Consider the following 15,970-nt stretch of genomic DNA (forward strand, 5'->3'; position numbering starts at 1 on the left):
TCGGGCTCGGGTCTCCCAACTTCCGATTCTGTTTTGTCCACTACACCACTTAGCTTCTGGGTGGCCCTGAGCAAGTTACTTAACCTCTCTGGAACCTCCACTCCGACTACAAAACGGAAGTCAGCATACTTACCAGGAACAGAGTGGTGTGGCTGGGCGGGTGGGCCTCTGAGGCGCTTGGGAAAGCGCAGCCCAGACTAAGTGCTAGGTGAACAGACAGGCTGTCATTAGGGAACTGCTCACTGTGGGGGGCCGGCCAGGTTGTCACCTACTGCCTCGGGCCGCTCTCCAGGCTCAGCTCTCCTGTTGGTCACTCCTCAGGCCCCTGGGGGCTGGGGAGGAGGGCTCCCCACCCTTCCTGAGGAACGCTCTGTGCTGGTGTACAGGGGGTGCATCAGTTCCTTAGATGGGGCAGGGGAGGAAGGAAGGAGAGGAGGAGAGGAGGAGGGATGGAAAGGAGCGAGGCTGGCGTCCGGAGCTCTTAGACGGGGCTGCGGTGGGCACAGTCTCCGACTTGGCTGATTCCACAGGGGGCCGACTCCAGTCCAAGGTTCTTCCCCGGGTCCACAATGGCCAGGCCACTGAAGAGGGGGTCGGGGCGGGGCGGGGGGTGTGCCTCACCTTTGATGATGGACTTCATGTCACACTTTGCCGAGTCAATGTTGTGTAAGGCGATGAGCAGCTCTCCAGGGTTCAGGGGGGACAGGGCTGAGTTCCCTTCACCTGCAGCATGGGGAACGGGGGGAGGAGGAGGAGACAGTATGGAGGCCTGAGAGACAGGTCCAAGCCCCCCTAGACTGGGGGAGCGGCAGAGAAAGACAAGGCGCCCTCTGGGATTAGGGGTAGAGAGGGCTGGAGTGGCAGGAGGAGAGACTGAGAGCACCAGGAGGTGCCCCAGTGAGGCCGCGGCTGGTGACCATTCCAACCAGAGGCCTTCAGGCCTGCACTGGGCCCCCAGCACCTCGCCTGTGACTCAACCACTCTCCCGTCCCGGCCCAGGCTGTGCACCCACAAGGGCAGGGAGTGGACGAGCTCATCCCAGGTCCCCAGCACAGCAGAGAGGCACAGGGGCGCCTGCTAGAAGGGACAAGAGGGGGCCAGGCAACAGACCTGCACACAGCGCTCGGGCTGAACGCCACAGGGCACGAGGCTGGGGGAGACGGCACTCTTCTGGTGGGGTGTCGAGGGTCCCAGACACTCGCGCGCGTGTTTTGAGTCGCCAAGTCATGTGCGGAACAGAGAGCTTCCACCCTCCCTAGCTCCAGCCCCTGGGGTGAGGGCTGAGGAATCTACCCTATGCCATCTGGTAGTCTGTCTAGGTTGAAAGTTTTCTTTCTTTTGGACCAGGGCGAGTCCAAACTCGAACAAAAGGCCCCTCACCCACAGCCAGAGGGGTTCAGGCAAGACCTGAGGTAGGGCAGGGATGGGGCCCGTGTTTGAGGTCCTGGAAGGGAAAATGCTTATAGAGAGTCAGCCCTCAGTCCCACAGTTTTGTCCCCAATGTGGATGAAACCATCACCCAAGTATCATGGGAGGGTGGCCCAGGAGCTTTGGGACAGATGTCGAGATGTCACCAAGCCTGAATGGCAGCCTCAGAGAGCAAGATGAACACCCCCCACCAAAAGGTGGTGGCATCCCTCCCCCAGCTCTCACCTCTGGGACCTCTTCCTCCTTCCTGCACCTGAGGTGGGGTCTCCTGGGGGAGCTGTTGGGGAGGGAAACGAGGGCCAGGGTTGAGCTGGCCCCTGGTGGGGAGGCGAGCACATCACCTACCGTGCTGGGTGCCCAGCAGGCGATTGAAGACCTCTTTCACCACGATGGGGTTAAGCTTGATGAGCTTTGGCAGGGCCTGGATCACTTCCTTCTACAAGGGCAAGGCAGAGGAGGGCAGGTCAGATGCATCCCCTGCCCACTCCAGAGAAGCCTGCCCACTGCTCACCCTGGGGCGGTGAGGGGCAAGCTCTGGCCTCACCTAGCCCCCCAGTGCCTTCCCTCTCTCCTCTCTTTGGTCCCTCAAGGTTTAGCTTTCCCAGCTCACTGGTCTAACCCAGCCCCAGCCTCATCACCCCCAGGTGAGCCCCTGGGCCGGCTTGATGGCTCCTCCTACAAGAGAAGATGGAGGTTCACGCGAGGTCCCATAGCCTGGGAGGAACAAGACCAGGGCAGGGGAAGCACACGCTCAAGGGGAGGTGTCCCCTGCCCTGCTTCTGTGGCTCCACTCTGTTCTCAGGAGGATCGTGTGTACAGGGTGGGGCGGGAGGGGAGGAGGGCGCGTGGTGGTGGATAACTGGGATATTCACTCACAACAGGAAGAAGCTGAGGCTCAGAGAGGGGCGGGGCTTGCCAAATTGAGACTGACCCAGACAAGACCCAGACTGTGCTCACAGCATCTGATGAGGGTGCCCGGGAGCCTCCCTCCTCCCCGCCCTGCCAGGCATGTCCCCATGGGTGGGGGCATCCAGGTGTGCAGCTCCGTACCTTCTCCAGCCCATTGAGCACTGGGATGAGGAAGCGGACGTCTGGCAGTCGCTTGTGGTAGAGATCCCTGACCCGCTTTACCAGCTCTGGGGACGGGGGCACTGCAGGCGGAGGAATAAGCAGGAGGCTCAGGGGCTTGGGGTGGTGGGGTGGACATTGAGGAGGAGAAACGAATGGTGGTGGGTGTGTGGCAGGGGCGGGGAGGGACTGCTCCACTTCAGAGCAGAAATCCCTGGCCCTCGGTTTCTCAAATGCATTTTAGCAGTGCACCCTTGCGCACGGAGAAATTGAGGCCCAAGGATGGGGAGAGACTCACAAGAGGGCCAAGCGTCTCGGGACCCAGTGGCTCTGATCCCCAGGTCCTGAGAAGGCAAATGGGGAGGGCCTGGACAGGAGAGAAGGAAGAAAGATGGGGTCCCGGGAGGCACCTTTGTCCGTGAGGCTGTGCAGACAACGTGTGACCAGTGTCTCCGCCCCCTTGGGACAGTTCTCCACCAGCAGGAGCAGCTCTGGCGAGTTCATGCCCATCCCCCGGATCTACAGGCGAGAGATGAGAGAGGAGACGTTGGGCAGTGTGAGGGGATGCAGGCCCAGGGGCAGAGCTGGGGAGGCATCAGAGACCAGGCAGCTGGCGGGACACTGGGACTCTGGAGGAGGAACTGGCAAGAGAGGGCGGATCTCAAATATTCTCATCGTTAGAAGAAAAGCAATAATTCTTTGAGGTAATGGATGTTAATTAAACTTATGATCATAATCATTTCACAATATATACATGTATCAAATCACTATCTTGTAGACCTTAAGCTAAGATAATGTTGTGATCAGTGGTATCTCAATAAAGCAGAGAGAGAAAAGAATGGGTGTCAGGCTTCAGAGAAGTGGGGGAAATCTGGGGAAGGTGGGCAGGGCTGCCAGAAGTGTCCAGGTCTCTTCTACCCGACCTCATACACACACAGGCTCCTGCAGCGCCTTCCTGCACTCTTATCATGCTGCCCTCCCACCAGGCAGGCCAGGCCTGGCCTCTGGGACTCAACCTGACCTTTGATGCCCAAGCTATTCTTCAATTCCTTGGTGAAGACTTTTTTTGCTTTTGCAGGCACAAGTGACCCCTGCCCACCTCCCTGTGACCACCCAGGTGCCAGCTTTGCTGCTGGCTCAGATCAGGGCTCAACCTGTTGCTGCGTCTGCAGCCTCCCCCTATCCCCTCCACGGGCACCGAACACAGGGAGCGGAGGAGGGCCAGGCATCAAGGGCTCGTCCCTTCCTCTGCCCAACTGCAAGTGGAGCTGACAGTCATTGCCCTCAAGGAGCTCACAGTCCCTTGGGCTCACCGTGACAATGAGGAGAAGAATCTGCTTCCTCCTCACAACCAGATCACTACCCCCACGTTACAGGTAAGGACCCCATTGACTCTGGGAGGCAGGTATGTGGGAATTAACCTGCCACATTTTCTCCTTTGGTTTATGGTGGAATTCTCAGTAATAAAATGTCAGGAACAGAGATAGAGAAGAGCAGTTTCAAATCTGGCGACAGAAGGGAAGAACAGACATTCTGAATTTCACAGGCCAGCCTGTAACTGCATTGCTTCTCTTGTGTGTGACCCTGTGGCTCCAGAGAGGAGCAGGAGGGACTCGGGCCACGACAAGTAAAGATTCCTGTCAGCAAGGCAGGGGAGGGACGGCTCATACATGACAACAGGGATACAGGTATTCACAGGCAAGAGGTCACAGAATCAATCACTCTAACAAGCTTGCTGGTCTGAATTATTTGCTTGGTTTTAACTGAAGGGTGCAAGGTCACGCAGTGAGAAGGGGAGAGATGGAATGTGAACTGAGGTCTGTCCGACTGGAAGCTCTTAACTACAGGGCTACCCTGCTGTCTTCTCAGGAGTGGATGGAAGTGGGGGGTCGGGGGGTGATGACCCATAGCCTCAGCACTCAGCAGGGGAAGGACATCCAGGGGAGGGGCAGGTGCGGGGCTGGAGTTGGTATTCGGGCCAGGGGCCTCACCGGCTGCTCGATGACCCTCAGCACTGTCCTCTTGATGTCAGCGATGGCCTCCGTGTACACGGCCGCCAGCTCGTGGATCAGCTTGTGGTTCTGAGGTAGGAGAGCCAGGTAGAGGTACAGGCACTGCTTCACCGTCTCCTCGGTCCAGGGTGCGGCCACCTCTAAGAGGGCAGGGGTGCAGGGGGTGAAGATCAGATGGACCCCACTCCCCCTCGCCCCTGCCCAGCACCTGGCTCTTCTTGGGGGGCAGTAGGCACAGAAGGGACTGGGAGCTGGGCCTGGGAAGCAAACTGTCCCAGGGAAGGAAGCCAGTCCTTTGGGAAATGAGGTGCAACCAGACCTGCTCCCCTTCTAGAAGTCTCTGCCCTACATTCCCATCTGGTCTCCTCTGACCACCAACCCAGACGGATCTTCCCAAGAGCACATCTGGCCCTGCCCCTCCCCTCCTCAGCGCTCTCACCACCATCCGGGACCCTCAGGGGACGCCTGGCCTTGCTCTCCCTGACAGCTCCTGTTCAGGGCTGCCCTGCCTCTGGGGGTGTGTGCTGGGCTCACAGCCTCCTTCTGACGGTCCCTTGGGGCCCCCACTTTGGAGCCTGTGCACGTGCTACTCTGTTGCCTGGAACCCGGCGCCCAACTCTTTTTTATTTTTAACCTCACTGTGTGGCAGGATCTTAGTTCTCCAACTAGGGATCGAACCTGTGATCCCTGCATTAGCAGCATGCGGTCATAACTACTAGACCACTAGGGAAGCCCTCCAGTTCCTCTTTCTGCACCACCTCAGGGTCATAGAGCCAGCACACCTCCTGGGAAGCTGGCCCGGCACCCAAGCTGCACTGGGGCTCCTGTGCTCCTAGAAGCCCCTTGCTTTCTGCCATAGCCAGAACCTTCCAGGTTAATGGGCCCTTCCCTGGGGGCCTGGGTCTCCCGGTCTGCAATGCCAGAGGACCCAGAGCTCTGCTAAGGGAATGGTCTGCAAAGAACCTGCCTGGCCCTTCCTGGAGTCCCATCACTGGCTCATTCTCCTGGTCCTCGGCTTCCAGCCCAGCTGCGCCCTCTTTCAGGACACTCTCCCTGACCCCTCAGGCTGGGCCAGGCACCCGTTCTGGGTTCCCACAGGCTCCTGCTTTCGCCACCTGAGCGCGTTCCAGCTCTTGCTGTCTGGCTGTCTCCCCCAGCGGGCCATCCCTCAGCTCACTGCACCTCTGGAGAACCTGCGCCAAACCTGTGTCCTTGTCAGCTCCAAACAGCACCGACGGCGGGTTGGGGTGGACCAAGAGCTGCAGGTAGTTGAGGGCAAACTTCTCCACGTACTCTCGCAGCTGCTCCTTTTCGTACATGCGCTTGATGAACAGCAAGGCCTGGGAACGCACCTGAGGAGTGGGGTCGGGGGAGGACGGCCGCTCTGAGCTTGGCGGCATTGGTGTGAAACAAGCCGAGGTCTGAGAGAGGCCCGGCGGGGCTGAGTTGCCGTGCCCAAGGCTGGTTACCAGCTTGGGAGAGAGGCTTCTGGCCCAACCCAAGGCCCTGTACCACCCCACCGTCTACCTGCCCCATCCCGTCTCTTATCGTTCATTCTTGTCTTGCTTGCTACACTCCAACTGGAAGCAGCTTTCCTTAGTCGCTCGAAAAAGTGAAGTCGCTCAGTTGTGTCCGACTCTTTGCGACCTCATGGGCTACAGCCTACCAGGCTCCTCCGTCCATGGGATCTTCCAAGCAAGAGTACTGGAGTGGGTTGCCATTTCCTTCTCCAGGGGATCTTCTCGACCCAGGGATCAAACTCAGGTCTCCCTCATTGCAGACACTTTACTGTCTGAGCCACCAAGGAAGCCCTCACTTTTTTTTAAAGTGACCACATTCTCCCCAGCTCTAAGACTTGGCACAAAAGGTTCCCACTGCTGGCATGCCTGTCACTGGCTAGATCCTGTTTCACTCAGACATCCCCTGCTGGGGGCCTTGTGAACAGGGCCCGGTCTTGGGCACCGCTTTGTCCCCAACAGTACCACGGAGCCAAGCCAGCAGGGAGGGCTTGCTGAGCGAATGGCCATGAGATGTCAGGAAGGAGCTGGCAGCAGGCAGGAACAGGGACGGACCGAGAGCCTCTCAATCACACGCTGACCCTCTGTGCAGGGCACACTCGTCCACTCAGCGCAGGTCTTGGCTCACACCACTCCTCCTCCAGAAGTCTTCCTTAGACCGCTTCCCTTCCCTGGCTGCACACCCAACTCTACTCCAGGCACTGAACACACTGTGTGGTCACAATGGCTCCCCTCCTGGTCAGTGCCCCCCCCAGGTCCCAGCACAGCACCAGGCCTTAAGAGGGGGTGCACCAACATGGGCGGAGTAAGAGCGAAATGGACTGCCATCCTGGGCGGGGGGAGCGGGGGCGGGGGGGTTGTCTATGTACATTCTAAGCAGCCTCGTGCCATCAAAAGTGGAAAAGCCACCACCACCAAGTTGTCACAAGAAGGGCAGCTGGCCCAGAAACCTTCAGGGCCATGTGGAAAAGATGGGGCTGGTTACTCGGGACAGAGGATGGGCTGAGTGTAGCCCAGCACAGAGCAGGGGTGAGGGGTCACCTTGTCCTTCTCGTGGGAGCTGAGGTCTAGCAGGACATGCAGGTACTGGAACTGGCGGGATGGGCGCTTGAAGATCAGGTCTCGGAGAGTGGACATGCCCAGGTAGGTGCGACTCTGTGGCAAGAAGGAAGGGAGCCAGAGCTCAGGGCACCGCAGTGTGTCTCTGGGGTGTCTCCCTTGTCTCAGTCAGATCACGTCCCTCACAGAACCCCCGACGCCACCCCAGGCTGCAGCGAGCATGGCCCCAGCCGCGCCCATCCTCACCTCGTCCTCGCAATACTTGCGGATCACCTCCAGGGCACTCTCGGTGATCAGCGGCGCCTCCAGCACAACCTTGGTGAAGATCCTGCCGGGGTGGGGGGGACGGGGTACAGCTGCAAAGGAGAGGCCCCTGGGCTTCCCCCTCCTGCTGACTGTAGCTCAGAGCTGGCAGGACCCCTCACAGAGCACTCGCTCAACCCCCTGCAGACAGAGCTACAGAGCTCTAGAAGCAACAGAGTAGGGTTCAAATGCTGCCTGGGGATGGACTGGCGACATGGGCAGAGACTGCCTCTCTGAAACTCAGTTTTGTCCAATGGGGATTCCTAGCTTGTTCAAAACAGCAATGGGAGGGAATGATGGAGGGGAGTTGGGAAGGGTGTTGTATTTCAGACACGGTGACCATCAAAGGCTGCTTTGAGATGCTTTAGTCAATGCTGGTAGATAAGAAAGAGCTGGCCATGCAAGGAGTAGGTGGAGAGGACCCCAGGTAGAGAACAGAGAAGTGCCAAGCTTGGCATGTGTGAGAACACAGGACTGAAGGCTGGCGCGGCTGAAGTCGGGGCAGGGGGTGGGGGGTGGGCAGGGAAAAGCAGAGAGGCCAAAAAGAGGCTCGAGAGGGTTGGTGGCGACTAGATTATACAAGATCTCACAAGGCCTATTAAGGACATCACTTTTTTTTTTTTTTTTTTTTTTAGGACGTCACATTTTATCTTGAGGACAGTAGAAGGTTTTTAGTGGGGAAATAAGAGGCTTTACATTATCAAATGTCACCTGTGCTGCTGGAGAATGGATACGCTAGAGGTCAAGAACAAGGAGGAAGCTACAGAACCAATTCAGGCAAGAGATGGGGATGGCAAGAAGTTGACCCCCAGAACAGGCCTCTGAAGCAGGCACTGTCATCACACATCACGGGAGAAAACGGAGGCCCAGAGGTGAGTGACGCAGCTCGGTCAGAGGGCAAGCAGCAGAGCCGGGGACAAAGTGACACTGCAGAGACCTGTTCTGTGTGTGGGGAGGGCGGGGAGAGGCGGCGGCTCGGGGCGGGCGCGTGGAGGACCCACTCGGTGCTGAGAAGAGCTGCTCAGAGCCCAGAAAGCAAAGGCAGGACACGGACAGGGGACCCCTGAGGACGGCGGGTGCAGGGCTGCCCCCTCACCCGTCCTTCTGGTCCGGCTTCTCCTGCAGGCCGGAGAGCAGGCGGATGAGGCAGTCCTCATACTTGTCCAGGGCGCCCTTGACGCCAGCTGCGAGGTAGGCGTTGTACTCCTGGTAGAGCCAGGCGAAGGCCAGGTCCAGGCGGGCCCGGACGTCCTCCAGGATGAAGGACAGGACCTCGGCCTTCAGGCCCGAGTCGAACTGCGTCACCAGGCTGGCCAGGATCTTTATGCGCACCTGAAATGGGAGTGAGGATCTGTGTCGGCGTGGGGGGCGGGCAACGCCGGGCACCCCTCACTGTGTCCTGCTTCTGCTCCCGCCCAGCCTCAGGGAGCCAGCGCAGACCCGGTATTAAGTGAGGAAGGAAAACCTAAGAACCGTATTTTCAGGAGGTCTCCTTTATATGAAGAAAAAAACTGCAAAGGGAGAAAACAATAACAATAAAACTAGGAGTAATAGCTAGAATTTCTAGGAGTAATATCTAAATCATAGATACATAAAATTACAAATAGCTACACTGTATCTAAAGTGCATCTAAAATATAAATATCTAAATTTTTAGGAGTATTATCTTGAGTTTACAGAAAATGATCCTGAAGGACTCCCCGAGTGTGTTTGTTGGTTGCTTCTGTTAGGGGGATGGCTCGCAGATGGGGGCCAAAGAAGACTTATGGTCCCTTTATGGCCTGGAAATAATTTGAACAGAAAGCATATGTTCATATACTATTTGGTTAACTAAAACTAAACTTCAAAAATTGGGGAAACAGCCACTTGACTGAGGCTGCAATCCCAGCAAGCAGCAGAATCAGAATTAAAGCAGGTGTGGGTGTGTGAGTGTGTCTGCGGCGAAAGAACAAGAATGCTGTGAACCGCAGCAAGAGCAAGCACCCTGAGAGCCCACGTGCAGGCGGCTCTTCCTTGCAGCCACCGCGCTGGGGGACAGAGCACGCGTGTCCACACATCTTCTTCCACGTTGCCTGTGAGGAGCTGCTGCTATCATATCTGCCTTATGGGAGGTCAGAGTGAGGCTGGGAGAAGCGGCCGGTGAGCGGCAGTGCTGGGGTCTGGAGCCAGGGAGGGTTAACCCGGAGGTCCGTCTCTCCGCTGGGACGTGCGGCAGGCTCTTGGAGAGAGGGGCTGGGAGGAGGCACTGGGAGGACGGGGGCACACCTGGGCGGCCCCGCTGCAGGCCACGGCCTTCTCGGCCCGCAGGATCCGCTTCACAGCGCCCAGCTTCATGGCCTCAACCTGCGCGTCCGTCAGGGGCTTCAGCACGTCACTTAGGCGGAAGATTTTCTTGCGCCCGCCAGCACCCGCCAGCCTATGTGCGAGAGTAGGGACAGGGACTTGGTGACTCCGAACGTCCTTTCTGGAACCCGGGCCCCACCCCAGGCCATACAGACAGAGACAACCCCACACTGTCCCTCCAACTCCCCCGTGACCCCGAGGCACTGCAGGGCAATGAGAAGGCAAAGGATGCTATTCTGATTTGGTACATGGTATCTGAGGGGAGGCTGCTATAAGGAGCAGGCAACGGATAACAACGTGAGACCTGAATGAAGTGAGGGAATCAGACCCACAAGTGTCTGGGGATGAGCTCTCTAGGCAGAGGGAACAGGGAGTGCAAAGGCCTCCAAGTGGGGACATGCTTTGCCGACCAAGAGGTTGGTGTGACAGGAGGAGGGAGCAAGGCGAACAGAGAGCCTGGAGGGGCAGCAGATCAGGGCCTGCTGGCGAGCCTGGGTTGGGGACAGGGCAGGGAGAGGCTGGATTCTGTGGTCTGTAAGACAGGTGATGATGGGGACAATGATGGGAACAACCAGGAGCACTTCCTACGTGCTAGAAACCACGCTAAGTGCTTTTTACCTCATCATCACTGTCCACCCAAGAGCCATCTGATTTAATCCTCTAACCAGCACTGTGAACTCATTTAATTCTCTCTTATCCTCAAAGACAGAGAGATACGATCAGCCCCATTTTAGATATAAGACAGTAGTTTTATATACAAGAAAACAGCAGATAAGGTTCAGTGGTTACGGCACTGACCCTGGAATCTGAGATCCTGGCCCAGACCGATCTCTGTTTATCTGCCTTCGTCTGTCACATACACACCAAAACCAGGCCCCAGTTTCCTGCACCAGCACCTGTCAGGGGACTCACCGGGGCTGCGTGACGGGGATAATGGGCTCCGGCCTCCTCTTGGCCTGGGGCGCCTCCTCCTCCAGGGAGGACATGGAGCTCAGGGAGCCCACTACCGAGATGGCCTGGCCCTGGGCTGGCAGGCGCCGCTTGATCAGAACGCTCTCTGGCTTCACCACCTTCTCCTCCTTGGGCTCCTCCTTGCACTGCTTGGTCTGCTCCACGCCTGAGGGGAAGGCAGCAAACGGGCTCTTGGTGTGTCAGAACCACCTGCTCCCACCCAAGGACCTCCTGTGGGCCAGGTTCCACTCTAAGCCTTGCATACCCGAAATTCATTTCAATCTGTAAAGCATGGGTTGGATCCCTGGTTGGGGAATGAGGATCCTGCAAGCTCTGTGGCATGGCCAAAAAAGCAAAAAATTAGGAAAAAAAAAAATTCTGCAAAATGCTTTTCTGGAGCAGGAATATTTTTCATCCCTACTTTGCAATAAAACGATTGAGGTTCAAACAAGAAACGTCATTGTCTTTTGGTTGGAGTGATACCAGGTATCGCCACTTTAGAAAGCTGATGAGCAGTTTCAAACAGCACTGAACATGCCCCAAATCAAGACCCAACAATTCCACTGCTTCGTATAAACTCAACACAAATGAGGGCACAGCAGCTTTACTCATAACAGCCAAAAACTGTATAAAGAGCCCACAGGTCTGTCAACAGAGGAGTGTGGATAAACAAATGGGGGCCTGTTCACATAAAGGAAGGCTAATGAGCAATAAAAAATAAACACTTGGTTTATACAGCAGCATGGATGAACTTCAAAAACATGCTGAGTTTATAGTAAGCCAGAGGCTATGATCCCACTGATATGAAGTTCATAACTAAAACAACTCACCTATGAAGACAAGAGTGGGGACAGGGGATGCACTGAGTCTCTACTGGAAAGGAGCAAGAAGGAACTTTCCAGAATGCTGGTGACAGTCCTTCTCCACCTGGGTAGTGCTTACACTGGCGTGTTCACTTTGTGAATATCCACTACGCTCTACACTTTGAGCCATGAGTTTCACTGTACATAATTTATACCTCAGCAGCACTTTGAGAATGGGAACCCACACGAGGCTTGGAGAGGTTAAGTAACTTGATCAAAGACACAGTTACTAAGTGGCTGAGGTAGTCTGGGTCCTCTCAGACCTCAAACCCAGGTCTGCTGGACTTCAAAGCCCAGGGCCTGAAAATATTGAGCACTCACTCTATCTATGGGACCTGTGACTACTGACACCTAAGATTTCACATGGTTTTCCATTTGCACTTTGACAAGGAGGCGCTCTCCCAGTAAGGAGAGCCCAGTGGCCACAGTGCCAACCCCGGCCCTGGTCAGCTCCCTGCGGCACTCACCTGGCCCCAGTCCTGCGGCCGTCATCTGCGTGGCCATGAGCCGAGCCAGGTGCTTGATCTGGGCTTCGGTGCCTGCTGACTCCACTGGGGTGTAGATCGCTTGGAAGGAGGCGGGCATGGCCTCGGGCAGGTACACCATGCTGATGAGGACCTGCAAGATGCCAGGAACCTTCCTTACTTACTGACCCAATGGACACTGGTTCCACACACTGCTGGCAGAATGGCAGTGATGCGGACAGGCCTGGGCCGCCTCTCATGGAGCACAGATTCTTGTGCAAGTGAGAGAGAAAACGAGTACTGATGCAGTGTGGGTGGCATATGAGAGAGGGAAAGGGGGCGTCACCCCAGGAAGGCCAAGGACTGCTCTGGCTCCTCCGGGCGGTGGCATGTAGGCTGGGAACTGAGAGGTAGGCCGGAAGCAGACTGACAGAGAGTGAGGCCTTGCAGCGGTGGGGGCAGGTGGGTGGGGAAATTCTAGGTGTGGGAACAGCATGGGAGAAGGCTAAGAGGCACCAGAGCTGGTACTCTGCCCAGAGAGTGGAAGGAGGTTCAGCGACAGAGTGTAATATGAGACAGAAATTCATTTAAAACAAACAGACACAAAATCAGTACCCTAATAGAACAACATATCCACGTCTGTCAGGAATCGGTAACAAAAGATAACTTCAACCCCCTACAGGCTTGGAAGTTTGAATGCATGCTCTTAAATAATGACAAGAGAAAGATAATGAAATAAAACATGGAAGATACAGCTACAATGGTACTTAAATGGAAAATCAGACCCTCAAATGCTTACATTGGAAGAAAAGTGGAAGTGACAGTCACTCAGTCGTGGCTGACTCTTTTGTTCCAGGCCAGAATACTGGAGTGGGTGACCTTTCCCTTCTCCAGGGGATCTTCCCCACCCAGGAATCGAACTGGGGTCTCCTGCATTGCAGGCGGATTCTTTACCAACTGAGCTATCAGAGACTGAACACTAATAAGCCAAGCGTTTACCTTTGGGGAAAAACATTGAAAGAAAGTAACATGGAAGAAAGCAAGCCAGCAGAAACAAAAAAGAAAAAAAGACAGCAGAAATAAAACAAAAGATTACGAAAGATGATCAAAAACTTAAGAGCCAGCTCTTTGAAATGGCTTAAAACAAGCAAATCTATGGCAAGAATATACAAAATAAAGAGGAAGGACACAGTATCAGGGACAAAAAAATGGCACGTTACTACAGAGACAGCAGGTATTACGAGAGCAAAAGAATCCTGTGAACAACTACATGCTAATAATTTGAAAAAGACAATTTCCTGAAGTGTGACGGGGATAGATAAGATACAACAAGTTGATGGAAGCCAAATCAGACAGGGCCTAAGGCAAGCTGAATTTAAGTTTTATCTGGAAGGAAGCAGAGAGCCCTGGCAGGGATCTGAGCAGGGGAGCTTTATGACTTGTACTTGACAAAGATGCCTCTGGCTGCCGCAGGGAGGGTAGAAGGCAGAGCCAGAAGAAGTGGTCCTCTGTGGGAAGAGGGCGGGGCCTGGACAGGGCAGGGGTCAGTCACAGGGCTGGGGAAGAGGGGAAGGGCTGGGGGGAGGCGGAGGCAAAGAGTTGAACTTCCAAGTTTCTGGTGTGGGGACGAGAGGCATGTGTGCCAAGAACACAGGAGGGGCCATGGGCCTATACTGGAGTGGGAGGAGAAATTTCACAAGTTGAGTTTTGACATGTTAAGTCTCCTTTCACTCAAGGAGAGAAAGATGCAGGTGGCCAGACACCCAGGCCTGGAGCTCACCAAAGAGATGTGAGCTGGAGAGTAAACTCCTCGCTGCCCCAACTGCCCAGCAACTAACCCCCTTGGAGCCTCTAGGGAGACAGAAGGGAAAGCTGATGGTGACTGCCGTCGAGCATGGGAAGAGATATTCTCCAGGAGGGTCCAACAAAAAGGTCTCAGTGCTGCTACAGCCTGAAGACTGATGTGAGGACCACCACCCTCCCACCTCCTCGCCCCTCCCCCATTCCAACTGCCTCATCAACTCAAACCAATGGTTCTGTTACTTTGGAGCAGGACATCTTTGAAAATCTAAAAATAACACTGGTCATCCCACCCCACCAATGCCAATCCCACACCACATAATGAACAAGTCATGGGGCTGATGCTCCAGTTAATAGACCTAATAGGCCCTCCCTGCAAAGGAAAGGAGAGAGAGTGGGTGGGTCTTAGATTGAGACTTAGAAAACCTGAAGGGGAACTATGACTGGGGGGTGGGCGGTATGACAAGTGACCTCTTGAAGGAATAAAGATCATCTAAGAAGAGGTCCATCCAAGGTGAGGAAGGCCCCGTGGACCACACCCTCCCAACCCTGAAAAGAGAAGTGTTTCAGGTCTGATGTTATGTGCAAAAGGTGGGCAGCATGGAGCGGAAAGGCAGGGAAAGACTGGAGACCCTTCCTCCCTGCCTTGTGGGAGAAGGCCCCTATGCGTCCTTACCAGATTGGCCACGTTGTCGGGTGTCAGCAGAGGCTGGAGGAATTCGGCTGTGATGTCTGTGTCTGACTGGCCTGAGATCTGGGCTGAGGCCTTCGAGGTTCCCGAGGGGCCTGGCTCCAAGTCCTTGTCCTCATCGTCTTCCCCCAGGTTGGGCTCTGGGATGGAGGAGACAACAAGATGCTGGCTCTCTGGAGGGAGCACCAGGCCCTTCTCTCCTCTCAGGTACCCCTGGTGGTCCCTGCCCCGAAGCAGCTTCAGTAAACAGGAGCAGTGTGGCCACGTGACCCTGGGGAACTACCCACCTCTCTCTAGGCCTCAGTTCTCTTCACCTGAGAAATGGAAACACCAGCCTGGCTGATCACACTAAGCTCCAAGAAGACGAAAAGGTTAACTAATAAGCTCACAGAGCTTTATTGTTTAAAAACACCTATCTTTGAAATAGTCTTCAGCCTCACAGGGAATCAAGAAAATGTAAAACATCCTAATAAGACAACAAATTTGCCTATATGATGGACAAAAAAAAAAGTAGTGACAGTTGTTGTGGGGGTGTGAACTGCGGAAGTGTAAACTGGCATGGCCTTCGGGAAGGGCAGTTTGATAGCAGGTCACAATTTTAAACGTGTATACCTCTTCAACACAGCAGTTCCACTTATAGGATCTACCCTAAAAACTTACAGATACAGCCAAAGTAAAATGTACAGCAAATTCACAGCAACACTGACGGTACAGAGATACAGCATACAACTTCTATCAAGAACAGGCTGGGTGAATACAAGTACAGAGGTTCTAGCTCAAGGGAAAAAACTAATTTAGTATGAACCTTAGAGAAAAGCTTTGTGTGCAAAGATGTTCCCTGAAGCTGTAGTTATAAAAGTGGAAAAGCTGGAATGTTCAATAGAATGATGATTTAAGTAGATTAAGGCAAAAATATGACATGTTACACAATTTTGTCAAGTCTGGAACACATGTAACAAAGAGCTGATACCCTGCATTAACCAAGGGCATCTCCAATTCAATTACAAAAGGCTGAACAGCCCAATAGAACGGGTACTTCACATAAATGCAAACAGCTAATAAATGTAAAACAATGCACAGCCTAACTCCAAAACAGGCAAGAAAGCAAATTTAAACCAAGGATACCATTTATACCCAGGGTTTACCCAGTGGGGTATCTGGCACTCACACACTGCTGGGGTGGCATACACTGATGTGAGTTTTTTTGGAAAAATGCTATCAGAAATTTACAGAATTCCCTGGAGATCCAGTGGTTAGGACTTCCTGCTTCCACTGCAGGGATTGTGGGTTCAATCCCTGGTCAGGGAGCTAAGATTCCACATGCCACAAGGAGCGGCGAAAATAAAGAAAAAAAAAATTAGGTGGATAGGTGGAGAAAAACAGATCTCTACCTCAATCTTCATACCCAATAAGTTATTTTTCAAAATGAAAAAAACAAAAATAAAATTCCATCCTTTCTTTTTTTTTTTTTT

The 15,970-nt window shown here is 54.5% G+C and overlaps 1 protein-coding gene across 4 annotated transcripts in view; it reads right to left on the reverse strand.

The window, feature by feature from the left end:
• The window catches only part of SYMPK (symplekin), a 33,495-nt gene that overhangs the window by 5,353 nt on the left and 12,172 nt on the right, over positions 1–15,970 (reverse strand). For all 4 annotated transcript variants that reach the window (XM_010852627.1, XM_010852625.1, XM_010852624.1 and 1 more), the window contains 13 exons: positions 14,484–14,638; positions 12,011–12,161; positions 10,642–10,846; positions 9,652–9,802; positions 8,484–8,719; positions 7,331–7,412; positions 7,067–7,180; positions 5,713–5,860; positions 4,488–4,648; positions 2,907–3,015; positions 2,479–2,579; positions 1,774–1,864; positions 622–723 (listed from right to left, as the gene is read on the reverse strand). In XM_010852627.1, coding sequence (XP_010850929.1) covers positions 622–723; positions 1,774–1,864; positions 2,479–2,579; positions 2,907–3,015; positions 4,488–4,648; positions 5,713–5,860; positions 7,067–7,180; positions 7,331–7,412; positions 8,484–8,719; positions 9,652–9,802; positions 10,642–10,846; positions 12,011–12,161; positions 14,484–14,638 — 1,806 coding nt within the window. The remainder of the gene's footprint in view (positions 1–621; positions 724–1,773; positions 1,865–2,478; positions 2,580–2,906; positions 3,016–4,487; positions 4,649–5,712; positions 5,861–7,066; positions 7,181–7,330; positions 7,413–8,483; positions 8,720–9,651; positions 9,803–10,641; positions 10,847–12,010; positions 12,162–14,483; positions 14,639–15,970) is intronic.

Source organism: Bison bison, unplaced genomic scaffold, assembly GCF_000754665.1.
Source record: "Bison bison bison isolate TAMUID 2011002044 unplaced genomic scaffold, Bison_UMD1.0 scf7180017864313, whole genome shotgun sequence".
NCBI classification, from domain to species: domain Eukaryota; kingdom Metazoa; phylum Chordata; class Mammalia; order Artiodactyla; family Bovidae; genus Bison; species Bison bison.